We start from the raw sequence: 13,440 nt of genomic DNA on the forward strand, positions 1-13,440 counted from the left end.
GGTAGAAGAATTGGAGTCAAAGTTTGTCATTTTTGCGTAATGTATCAACCTGATGGATGCAGAATGCATCATCTACAGTTCAGAAACATGAAACTACTGAAACAGTTGCAACAGCATGATTCACGCTTTTCAAGTCCTTAACAGACTTGATCCAGTCCCAACTGTTTGCTGTTATATTGTACAAGTAGACTGTATTTGACATTTCAACTCAAGCAAGATACATCAAGTAGCACTTCTTAGCTTAAATTGTACAAAGACCTCAATATGCACTGTCCATATACAATGTTTAACACCAAAAATTAAAGATTCACAGAAGCAAATCCCAATGCTTTTGAATTAATATAGAATATCTTTTGGAGTTCTCTAACACAGTCTATCATCATTGGTCTCTCACTACTGTCAATACGTATGCATCGAGATGCAAGATTTGCATACATTGCAACAGATTCCAAAGTGTATGAACTCTTACTAATGTCGGGATCAATCACCTTAAACAGCTTCTTTCGGTCATTCAGCATGTGTCTAACCTGAACAATTTTCAGTCGTCTTAAGGCACCTGTGAAGAAATCAGCTACTGTGTTTTCTAAGATGCAAAGAAAAGTTGTACCTGTAATACAAGGCTTTGATCATTTGGTCCTTGGTTCATGTCCACTGCTCTTCTGCCTGTCAACAGCTCCAGAAGAACTATTCCAAATGCATATACATCGCTCTGTATCGTAAGTTTTCCTGTCTGGAACAACATGAAGACCAATGAGAACTAAAAGATTTGAAAGGCACCATGTCACGATGTATAGAAGTTTTATCGAGCCCACTAATCTAGACATTTCATTAAAGCGCACATAGGCTTTCAGGTATTTAAGCAGGAAAAACTCCTGTACAAATTTGTTACCTTTGCAACTTTAACCAAGCCACACTTTACAAACTGTAACGTTTTTTTTATGACTAGGAACCCTCGCAGAAGAGAGGAAAAGCCTGGGTGGGGCCCCACGACCACCCTGCCTTATGTGACCCACCTCTGAAAGCAACAAACACACCCATGCACTAGTCGGGTTAGATCAGGTGCCTTCATCTCAGCACCCTCACAACTACCCCACTGGCTTTTCCAATTCTAGTTATCATAGTATTCCCATGTAACAGCGACATGGGTGCCGTACCCGTGTCGACACGGGGGCAGGTGTGCGGTGCAGTGCGGGTACACCATGAGTCGAGTACCGCATTGTGCCAGGTCGGATCCAACACGGACCCGACCCTTTTAACAAAGGGCAGTGGGTATGGGGTCATCCTCCTCATTCTTCTTCTTCACATCCAGAGAGAGGAGAGAGAATAGGGGTATGGACCCTCCTCTCCTTCTTCTAGTTCTTCTTCGCATCAAGAGAGAGAGAGAGAGGCGGTGGGAATGAGGTTTACCAAGTACCCCTTTCATTTAAAAATGAAAGCATAAAAATTTTAAATACCTCCTTGTTTTTAAAATAATTTTATTTTACCCCTCCTCTTTTACATTTAAAATATCTTTTCTTTCCTTTAAAATTGGTTCAGGATTAAATGAGGTTGATTTATAATCTGGGTAATGAGTCTGGATAGATCCAATATAATAAATTTGGATTCCTTAAGATTATATATATATATATATATATATATATATATATATATATATATAGAGAGAGAGAGAGAGAGAGAGAGAGAGAGAGTAATGAGTAGGAGCCTAACCTATTTGTGCCTATCGTATGTCTACCGAGCTTTGAAAAGATTATTTTCTATTTTTTTATAATTTTGTGGGAATCGACTTTTGGATCGTTCGATTCCAACACCAAGTTAGGTTTTTATAAGATTAAAAAATCAGCAGTCTACAATTTTAAAAAAAATATTCATTGCTTAAAAAATCATCTTTTTTCTCAAAAAAACATGATCCAAGTGTGATTTCCTAGCAAATCAATCATGTAGAACACATTTGTAGGGTCATTTTTGAAAAGCAACCTGAAAACCCCTATCCAAGCTCGTTGGACACAAAAAGCATCAGGCACCTACCCATTCCTCTCTCTCTCTCTCTCTCTCTCTCTATATATATATATATATATATATATATATATATATATATATATATATATATAGTCGTTTCCCCATACCCACATTTTTTGAACTTTTGCCGAATGTACACTCCGTACCCACACCCGCACCAGTACCCATACCTGACATTTCATATTCTGAATTACACTTTGGAGATTCTTTGTTGAATGTAAAAGCTTTGATTATCTCTTCACTGGTGAGCAGTATCTTTTGTAACAGAAAATGAGTACCCTCAGAATACCAGTTTGAACAACTCTGTTTGGTATACAAGAGAAAATATGATTTATTTCTGAACTTATTTTACTGTTTATCTGCCCTTTTTTTCTTTTCTGGTTGTTTCGGGGGTGGGGGAGTTGGCAATCTCGGGAATTACTTCCTATCCTCTCTGTTCTTAACCCTTATTTAATTGTAAATTATGTTTAAGACCTCCACGAGCAGGACGTAAATGACCTGTTGACCTCTCAAGCTAAATGATTCTCAAGTAAATTAAAGAGATGGCCATGCTTTCAATGGTCCTTTGAGGCAATTGAACAACAAGTGGAGCTTCATATGGTTCAAGTTTTCTTAATCAGATCAATGATCAATACTCATGTCAACGAATCAGCAGTGGATCTTGAGTGGTCCCTTGCTGAAAGCAGTGGTCTTCTGATTGCCCGTCTCATTGTACTTGGGGAGACCTGGTGGCATATAGCCTGGAGGGCTGAGGTCAAAAGGCAAACTTCCATCTGTTGTCCAGTACAGGGCAGATCTTCCATCTGGTCTGCATGTGTGGGAGCAGCTCAAACGAAGAAGAGCCTGGTTGAGCTTCCCTTCATTCACTTTGCAGGAGCTGCACAACACAATGCTGGAAGTAAGAGGTCCCGTATTACCTACAACACCCTTCACTCTGAGGGACCATAAAATGGAAGCACCTTCTGAACAACTCAGCAGAAGGGAAGCAACTTCTTGGAACGTGCAGAGCGTTTATTTGATAATGCAAGAAAATCCAAATGAAGAGAAAGGAACTGTTCCATCAAACATCCAACGAGGGAGTTGATCATGTCACATGGTCAGGTAGAATATACCAAATTTCAATATTTTAAAAGTTTGTAGGTGAGCTCTGTTTAGTTTCAGATCCAAACCTAGCTAGCAAATCTCTGCAGCAAGATGGTGCTCCTCCAGAATATAGATTACATTTCCACTTTCACTAACAATTAACTATTTCATCAAAATATGTAATTCCTTCGTTTACCACCAAATGAAGAGAAAGGAACTGTTCCATCAAATATCCAACGAGGGAGTTGATCATGTCACATGGTCAGGTAGAATATACCGAATTTCAATATTTTAAAAGTTTGTAGGTGAGCTCTGTTTAGTTTCAGATCCAAACCTAGCTAGCAAATCTCTGCAGCAAGATGGTGCTCCTCCAGAGTATAGATTACATTTCCACTTTCACTAACAATTAACTATTTCATCAAAATATGTAATTCCTTCGTTTACCACCATAACTGTCCAATGTGAGCAGAAAAGTATTGGTCATGTGTTGTAATCTCACCTAATCTGACTTCATGTGTCATGAGGATTGATTTCTTGACGAAAATAGTTAATCTTATATCTTGGTTCATGGTTCAGCTCAGATTTTGAGACATGGCTTAAAAACTTATAGTTAAGAATAACATCATTCAGCCCATAACTTGTGATGCACATGTTTTCCTGGTAAATAGGGTGTCATGAACTCATTTTTTTAATATGAAACAAAAAAGCAAAAAAAACTAGAAAAGAGGAAATAACAGAAAAATCAAGACAATGACAAAAAATAATAACAAAGACCTGATGAAAATAAAATATATCTGCATTGCCTGTTAATTCGTAACAATTAGAATTAACTTATGTGTGTGTCTATGTGTGTGTTTTGACTAAAAATTGTGCTAGGCAACATATGATTATAATAGCACCAAATATTTATGGAAAAAAAAATCTCATTGCAAAAAAAATACAATACAGTATGGTCTGTTCCTAGAAATATAGCAAGCCAAATAATCATCATCATCATTATAATCATAACCATGCCTTGTGCCTCCCACATGGTGCACATAATAAAAATGCTAAATTCTGATAAAGTTCTATTGACAATAAAAGTATGATAAATATCCAGTGAAAGCAAAAGTAGCACTCTGTAAGTCAAACATAATCAACAGAAACTGAAAACAAATGGAATTCACAGGAATACATACTGCTGTATACTCGGGATCAAAATAGCCAAAAGTACCAATTATCCTCGTGACATACATTTCTTGCCCCTCATGCATTAACTTAGCTAGGCCAAAATCTGATATCTGTAAGCAAAGTAACTTCCAATCATATAATTTTTATCCATAGATGAAAATCCAAATACTTATAGCGCCATCTTGTAATTACCTTGGCTTCATAGTTTTCATCTAGAAGTATGTTGGTGGATTTTAAATCTCTATGCAAAATGGGGAATCCCAATGCAGAACTTGAGTGAAGATAGGCAAGACCTCTTGCAGCTCCAAATGCTATTTTCAGTCTCAATGGCCAATCCAACTTTTTTCCTTTAATACCTTTTCCAAAAGAATTATTATGAGCTAAAGTCTTGATAAAAATATGGGAGAGAGCACATTTAAAAAGTTTGAAGATCAAAACAGCTTACCGTTCAAGTGATTTTGTAAGTTTCCATTGTGCATATATTCATAGACCAGAAAACGATGCTTCCCATCTGCGCAATAGCCAATGAGGGCAACTAGGTTTGGGTGATCCAATCTGCTCAAAATATCAACTTCTACACGAAATTCTTGTTCACCTTCTGCTTCCTTACATGATAGCAGCTCCATTTTCTTTATTGCAACAGCCTTCACATGAATGCAGAAGTAGATACTAAAGGAATTCTCATGAATCTATAATTAAGGCCATTTCAGGCACTTCTCAATAGAAATTTGTTTAGTGTTATGAAGCACAAGTTTTCCAATTTGCATCCTTCAGATTGTACTAAGTTTTGTGGACACAACAAAATAATCAAATAAAACCAAAGAGGACAGAAGAAAAGAGTAGGATGCAATTCACCATCTGGAAGCTGAACGCAGGCTAAATGAAAACTAGTATAACAATCGGATATGAGAGATACCAAGAAATTTAAACCATGGAATTTTGGCTTCTGATTGTTTTGCCAGCTAAGTACGCATATTAATGCAGTCTTACATTTGCCACATGGCTTTTGCATGTCCAACGTACATTGGAATGGCAAACATCCTCTTTATTGAGGATCTCTTCAAGCGGTTGCACAAAACTCATCATGGCTGATAACTGCACATCAAAGGCACGCCGACATGACTATGGCTTGCACGCATTCACAGGAGCTGATTACTGTACCATATGACAGTGTGGCTTCCATTTTGGACCCCATATCATGTCCTCTTATATATTAGTCATATTGAAAACTTCATAATAATGGCTGTATCCACAGCCGTATCGATGTGTCATAGCCCAGAGTTTAAGGTCAAATGCAGAGGCTAAAACACACATAAATGGATTAACAGACAGTAAACTGAATGAAAAGAAGAAACAATGCAATCAACTTAAAATTTCCTTTCATGTGATCACTCTCAGCTAATAAACTCATTGAGGAGCAAATGGGATGTGATACATGATTGCAATATTTATATGGTTGGTCCAATGCTTGGTCTTGGTGGATGCATAAACTTGCCATTTATCAAAAAGCTTGTCTTATATGGTGAAGCACAAAACTTTTAACCATAAGGTTTTGTAGCCTTATGATCACTGAATAGATATGGAAGGGAACACAAGCTTTGATCATCCAGATATTACTAAAATCAGCATACGGCATAAAATTAAATGATTCTTTTGGTAGCTACTGCTAACTAGTAAACTCAAACTGCTAGAGATTTTTTATTACCATATATTCTATCTTATAGAAAAAACTACTATGTAACATATGACATTGAATTGCACGATTTTCCATTTAGCTTATTACATACCTGCCCGGACCGCAAGATCCCTTTGTACACACGCCCAAAGCCACCTTTTCCCAGAAAATTTTCATCATTGAATGAGAAGGTAGCTTCTTCCATTTCCTTGAAAGTGAACACAGATGCAACATGTCTGCGCTTTACAGCGGGAACTCCATGATCAAGTTGCCAACATTCCACAGGTTTATATATCCCTAAATACCATAACTCATAACATGATAAAAGTATAAGATTTAAGGACCAAACAAATTTGAGTAAGAGTTGAAAGAGTCTATATCACCTAAACCTTCTTCAAAATCCGGCAGATAGGACAACAAACTTACAGGGGTCATTAAGATCATGTGATTTGCTTCTCCTCCTTTTGTTCCAAGCAGATAAGAACCCAAAAGGCATAATTGCTGTTCCAAAAACCAAAACCTTTGTGGACCTTAAAACCAATCCCAACTTAATCACAAGTCAGCAAAGACTGAAAACTCGTACAGAGTGCCAAACTACAACAAGAATCATGGGCCAGAGTCCAAATTGGGGACTACCCAACATACAAGAAGACAGGAATTTCAATCCAAAATTGGATTTTTAGAGCAAAACATATGACACTTACAGTACAAGGAAAGGAATAAAGTTGGTTTTATAAAGAAATGAGAGAATTTGGCCCTGTGGGTCATCAAGAAAACGAAAGGGAAAGTTGGATGCCTGAAGAGGAGTATGGAGGAAGGGTAGGGGGGGAAGCGTGTTGGTTCTTCTTTGCTGTAGAAGGGAAGACAAAGCAACAGGCCCCATTTTGGGTAGGAGGAGAGAGAGGGAATCATTGCATGAGTTGAGGGGACGCTTTCCATCAACCACACCACAAGCTTGCTCGGTGACAATAAGGATGGCGACAGACAACCTCTCTCTCTCTCCAAGTGGAAGAGGACCTTATACTGAAGAAACTAAACCCACAATTGATTCGCAGACGTCTCTCTCTCTCTCTGTGAAGAGGTCTTATACTTGAGAAACTAAACCCACCATGGATTTGCAGATCCCTCTCTCTAAATTCTATTGATTTGCAGGCCTCTCTCTCTCTCTCTAAACTCCATTGATTTGCTGCTGCTGCTCTCTCTCCAAGTGGAAGAGGCGCTTATATTAGTGAAACTCAACCCACCGTTGATTCGCAGGCGACACCAACTCTCATACTTCAATGGAGGAAGATGATGATTCCTTCGCAACAAAAAAACAAACTCAGGGAAGATAAACATTCAGGAAGATGGTTGGTGATTCCAGCAGCAGTAGGGTATCAACAGATGATCAAACCGTTGGAATGGACAATGCTTTCCAGACACAGACTGGTAGGATGAAATTGGGTTGTATCTGGATCAGATATCCAACAGTCCAACTCGATCAAAGGTTCTGCATGACTGCATATATATGGTTAATAAAAATAGTGTTTGTTGTCCAAGAGGAAGTAGGGCGGGTAATCGAGCCGAACGAACCGACCCGGGCATGTTCGGACTCGGCTCATGCTCGTGTTTAGAACCACTGAACCAAGCTCAAGCTGGGCTTGTCCCTGAGCGAGGCGAGCTAATTACCAACTGGCTCATATAAAAACGTTGCTTGTTATTTATAGATGAAATATATATTTTATATATGTTATACTTGAAACACATATATTTTTATATTACACTTAATAGTTCATATTTTATGTATATATTTTCCATGCATCACTCTTTCTCTATATATTTTATGCATTACTCTCTTTATATATTACAGTTAAAATATATATTACACACAATATATATTTTTTATCTATACAAGCTCACCCGAGTTGAAAACCTTGCATTTTGACCGGACTTGTTTAAGCTAAACGATCTGCTTGTGGCTTGACAAATCGCTGACAAATGAGTTTGTAACGAGCCGAACCGAACCAAACCAAACCAAACCAAACCAAGTCACAAGTTGCTCGGTTCATTTACCAACCTTACCAATAAGGCTCTGCTCATTTGGTAAAGGCGACTGGTGATCATCACCAAGTTAAAGGGATGTCTCAAGTTTGAAACTCTCGGCAGTGAGTCCCTTGTCGCCAGGCTGAAGCAGTGCACAGAGGAAGCCTGAGGTTTTTGCACCAATGAGTCACATGTAAGGTGGTTTTCTCGAGTTAAAATGAAAAGAATAATGGTGTTTGTTTCATAAATGAGTCATTTCAATATCGATGGTCTGCGGACCCACAGGGGTGTCAATGGGTAGGGTTTGGTTTGAATCAGGTGGAACTAAACTTGGATCAGATTTTCAAGCATAGTATCGGGTTTGGATTCGAGTCTAATCGGGTTTACTATAAGAGAAACCATTCCCGGACCTGATAAAAACTATATTCACTACACTCGGTAAAATAATATGTTTTATCATTTTTACATTAAAAATTTGTAGGTCTTAATCGTTACTCGGGTCAGGTCTGAGTCTAGTATAAAATTTCAAAAACTATACCTGGGTTCATGTATTAATCAGACCTTTGGGTCCGAACTCAGGCCATCAGGGTGTTTTCTCCATCCTCTTCTTTTTTTTGTTGCTTATCAGGTGAGATGACAGCCTTTCTCTTGACGTCGATGAAATGATGAAGACGGCGATTTGGTCGTCGCCTTCGGGGAAAGCACCAAGTCCCTAGGGCCTCAAATGAAAAAAATATATATCCCTTATATTTCACATGCTGAGGGCTTCCAATGAAACATGATACATGCTATATATATATATATATATATATATATATATATATATATATATATATATATATATATATATATATATATATATATATATATATATATATATATATATATATATGGCTAAAGCCTCAACTTCTCTTGAGCCACCTCTGCTCCTCAAAGAACTAAATAAATGAGAATTCTTGTTAATTCCAAAGGACTTGCATGCTGAAGATATTTCAAGATTCTGACCTATCATTTTTGGCCTTAAGACTATCAATACTAAATCTGAAGCTCATCACCCCTTTCCAAATGATGTTCACTAAGGGTGGGTATTTACATGATGGTGTCTTCCTTGCTAATGATGTGGTGCATGGTATGTAATGGTGTCAATGGGTCGGGTTTACCTGGACCCGACTCAGACCAAACCCTATAAGGTTCGGGTATGGTGACAAATAAGAAGGTTCGATTATGACCCGAGTTCGGACCCAAAGGTCCGATTAATACATAGACCCGGGTATAGTTTTTGAAATTTTATATCAAGCTCGGACCTGACCCAAGTTCCGATTAAGACCTGCAATTTTTTAATGTAAAAATGATAAAAGAATATTATTTTATTGGGTATGGTTCAGGTCTGGTTGACGTAGTTCTTATTAGATCCCGGTATGGTTTCTCTTATATTAGACTCAATTAGACCGATACTCAAACTTGATACCATACCCGAAAATCTGGTCCAAGTCTGGTTCCACTTGAGTCTGAACCAAACCCGACCCATTGACACCCCTAATAGTATGTCATCAATGGGTAAACCTTTCTTCATGTTCAATTTCTTTAAAACTTTTGACATGGTGAGATGATCTTTCTTGAAGAAATGTATGATGGGCATGAGTATCAATGATTGTTTTGCTAATTGGGTCATGCAATTGATTTCACTGGCCCAAATCGCTATTACAGTCAATGGGGAGCAAGGGAGTCGGGATGGGGTGCAATATGATTGCACAAAATTTTATGCATTAAGCACTGCATAGCCCTCCCTGTCCTTAAGATGAAGGGTGATCAAGTGCTTAATGGACAAATATTTGTGCAATCATATTGCACCTGATATTTTCAGGGAGCAAGGTAGCTATTTCCAAATGAAGAGGGGTTTATGGCAACTAGGGTTTTCACCTGCCAAGATCGATTCTTTTTGCAGGTCCATACTTGGCTAAGCCTGGTAAAGCAACCTTGATTGGTCATGTTCTTAACTGCTTACCTTTGCATCATTAGATGTTATTTTATATGCCCAACAATCTTGAATCATGTTTAATACACATTTTCAATAAATTTTTATGGGATGGTACTAGGGTGGCAAAACCTGACCGGACCCCTCAACCCGCCTGTTCGGGTTTGGAAAAAATGAACCCGTTTAATAAACGGGTCGGGTTCGTGTTAGGGGTATGCCAACCCGCCAACCCGGCTGACCCATTTAATAAACGGGTTAGGCGGGTGGGTCAACCCGCCAACCCGTCTGCCAACCCGCCAACCCGACCCGTCAACCCGACCCGCAAACCTGAGAACCCGTTTACCCGACCCAACCCATTTATTAAATGGGTTGGCGGGTCGTGTCGGATTACCCATTTATTAAACGGGCCGGGTTCGTGTTTGCCATAGTCGACCCGTTTAATAAACAGGTCGGGTTCGGGTTGAGGTATGCTGACCTGCCAACCCGTCGGGTCGACCCGCCAACCCGACACGATTGCCACCCCTAGATGGTACCAGTCCTTCCAAAGTTTTTTTCTTTTAAAGGCAAGCTGGGGTTAGGCAGACCCCTACCAGATATCTCTTATGCCCCATGTGACAGAGGGATTCGAACCTAGATCTCCAGCTTGACACAGGACCCCACTTACCACATGAATTACCAGCTGGGTAGCCAGCCCTAAAGTTTTAGTCAATTGGAATCATGTCACTTGCTCGCGGCAAAGGGGAGGTCTTAGCATTAGACAACATCTCCATTGTAAGAAAGTGGAGGTGGGGGTTGGCATCGAGGGGTCACAACCATAGTGTCAAATATCGCGAGATTTATGAAAATCTCGCGAGAAATTGCATGAAAGTTTAAAACGATAATTTCTTGTGAGATTTTCAAAATATCACGAGATTTATGAAAAAAACATAAATACCATGATTTATTGCTGAGATTTTGTCAAAAAAAAAATGCGAGATTTATGAAATTTTTTCAAATTCTCACAAGTTTTTGAAAAAACAAGATTTTGCCGCTGTGGTCACAACTAGGGGTGTCAATGGGTCTGGTTTACCCGGACCAAACCCTATAGGGTCTGGGTAAGGTGATAAATAGTAAGACCCGATTAAGTTTTGGGTCTAGATTCGAAGGTCCTATTAATACATGAATCCGGGTACAGTCTGGTTTTACCTGAAAATCGGCCCAAAGTCTGATTCTACATGGTTCTGAACCAAACCCGACCCGTTGACACCCTTAGTCACAAATGTGGAAAGGTTTGGTGAAAGATCTTGCTACCTTCTCTCAATTCATTTCTTGGGATGTGACCTCATCCCAAGCCAAATGGACCATAAAATTTTTTGTATAGCTTTTATATTACTTATATTTCCATTTATATGCCTCTATATTTTTATGTATGCTGATGTTTTCTTGAGAAAATCAGTTTTTTTCCTTATATAATGAGATTTTCCCTCAACGAGATTTCTGCAAGAATGAGATTTGTGGCACTGTTGGTACATCATGTGAACCATGCCTTGATGATCCATTTCCATTCGAAGTGCACTTTTGCATTCCTATGTTTGGAAGTCAGCAGTTGGTATGGGAAATGAGGATTTTGGTTGGTGTGGAGCCAAACTCTTCTACCCATGGTCCTTTGAGACAAAGTGGTTGAGGAGGCATTCGAGAAGTTGCCAATTCCATTGAATGAGGCCTTTTCACTTTTCTAACTTCTCAGCTCCCCCGGTAAATATGGGTGTCAAGGGGTCCGATCCGTACAAAACTCTATAGAGTCTAGGTATGGTGATAAATAAGAAGACCCATTAAGTCTCAGGTCCAGACTCACAAGTTCAATTAATACATGTAGTTTGTGAAATTTTATACCAGACCCGACCCCGACCCCAGTTACGAATAAGATTTGCAAATTTTCAATGTAAAAATAATAAAAAATAGCATTTTACCGGGTATGGCCCGGGTCTAGTTCATGTAGTTCTTATCGGGTCTGAGTATGGTTTCTTTATGGTGGGTCCAATGAGAACCAGGTCCGGACTCGATACCATACCCAAAAATCAGGCCCAAGTCTGGTTTCACCTGGGTCTGAACCGAACCCGACTGGTTGACACCCCCTACTCGTAAACCCATTCCCAACAGAGAATTCAGCTTGTGTTTAGATCAGAAGGGCTTGTTACAAAACAGGAACTTAAATTGGAAAAGGCAAGTACCCATTTGGAAGCAATATTGAATCCCAAATGAAAATTTAGGATTTCTCTTCAGCAAGCAGCAAAAAATTCTCAATTACAAGTAGGGATGGCAGTGGACCGGGGAAAACGGTGCCCCACCCTGTTTGGACCGAAGATGGAGGACATAAAACATGGATGGAGGCGGGGATGAAGGTTAAAATTAGGGGTGGCAAAACCTGACACGACCCGCCAACCCACCTCTTAGGCGGGTTCGGGTTTGGAAAAAATGAACCCGTTTAATAAACGGGTCGACTCGCCTAACCCGTTTATTAAACGGGCCGGGTTCGTGTTAGGGGTATGCCAACCCGCCTGACCCGTTTAATAAACGGGTTAAGCGGGTGCGTCAACCCACCAACTCGTCTGCCAACCTGCCAACCCGACCCGTCAACCCGCGAACCCGTTTACCTGACCCAACCCATTTATTAAATGGGTTGGCGGGTCGTGTCGGGTTACCCGTTTATTAAACGGGTCGGGTTCGTGTTTGCCACAGCCGACCCGTTTAATAAACGGTTCGGGTTCGGGTTGAGGTATGCTGACACGCCAACCCGCCCCGATTGCCACCCCTAGTTAAAATCAAAACCCATGCAGGGATGGAGGTGGGGATGAAGGTTAAAATCAAAACTGGTGCAGGGATGGAGGGAGGGAAGGGACTTACGGTTTCCCCCGCCCCCATCCCGTCCCCGATCCGGTTAGTAAAATAACTAAAATGCTTTTAGGGAAATGATCTGACGCATTAAATCCTAAAAAGGCATATTACAATACTTGATTGATTCAGTTCAGTAGAAGTGATCAGGAAGGCCATCCTTGAAGCCTGCAGATTTGGCATCCACGGGATATTAAACTAAAGTTATATATTAAAGTGAGAAATAATTTAAAATATCTAGAAAATAACTGAAAATTAGAAAAAAATGAAAAGTAACTCAATCAATTTTGAACTTCAATCCATCAAATTTTCTAGTTCTCGCATCTATTTCTATGTCACAAAGATACTTCGACACGAGGACACATGATGCAGATTCGACTCGCAAGTTCTTTTTTTTTTAAAAAAAAAAATAGGACACGAGGACATGGATTTTTTAATCCATAAAAACTATTTTTTTGATATTTTAATATTAAAATTGGGTTTTTTATTGAAATAATATTTAAATCATTAAAATATTAAAATATTGGCCATACGTGTCAATATTCGTGTCCGCTCGTGTCATGAGGGAGACACTATTTATAGATGGAAAATTTTAGTTCTAACAGACTCCAACTTCCTAGTTCTGATA

The 13,440-nt window shown here is 39.3% G+C and overlaps 1 protein-coding gene across 1 annotated transcript; it reads right to left on the reverse strand.

The window, feature by feature from the left end:
* Positions 1-397: 397 nt before the first annotated feature.
* On the reverse strand, positions 398-6,666 carry LOC149812865 (Protein kinase superfamily protein). The gene is made up of 7 exons (XM_089991482.1): positions 6,371-6,666; positions 6,057-6,241; positions 4,715-4,913; positions 4,462-4,625; positions 4,278-4,379; positions 608-730; positions 398-522 (listed from the first exon to the last, which is right to left on the reverse strand). The coding sequence occupies exons 1-7, from the start codon at positions 6,438-6,440 to the stop codon at positions 508-510; spliced, it is 858 nt and encodes a 285-aa protein (XP_089847608.1). The 5' UTR covers positions 6,441-6,666; the 3' UTR covers positions 398-507.
* Positions 6,667-13,440: the final 6,774 nt, after the last annotated feature.

This window comes from Nuphar pumila, chromosome 16, assembly GCF_984573655.1.
Source record: "Nuphar pumila chromosome 16, dmNupPumi1.hap1.1, whole genome shotgun sequence".
NCBI classification, from domain to species: domain Eukaryota; kingdom Viridiplantae; phylum Streptophyta; class Magnoliopsida; order Nymphaeales; family Nymphaeaceae; genus Nuphar; species Nuphar pumila.

Bases quoted from the DNA above. Each gene is read 5' to 3' on its own strand.
- LOC149812865 (XM_089991482.1), bottom strand. From the start codon at position 6,440: ATGCCTTTTGGGTTCTTATCTGCTTGGAACAAAAGGAGGAGAAGCAAA. The intron at 4,626-4,714 runs GTAAGCTGTTTT...CTTTTGGAAAAG, and splicing joins CTTACAAAATCACTTGAACG to GTATTAAAGGAAAAAAGTTG. The intron at 731-4,277 runs GTATGTATTCCT...ATGTTGTTCCAG, and splicing joins TTGATCCCGAGTATACAGCA to ACAGGAAAACTTACGATACA.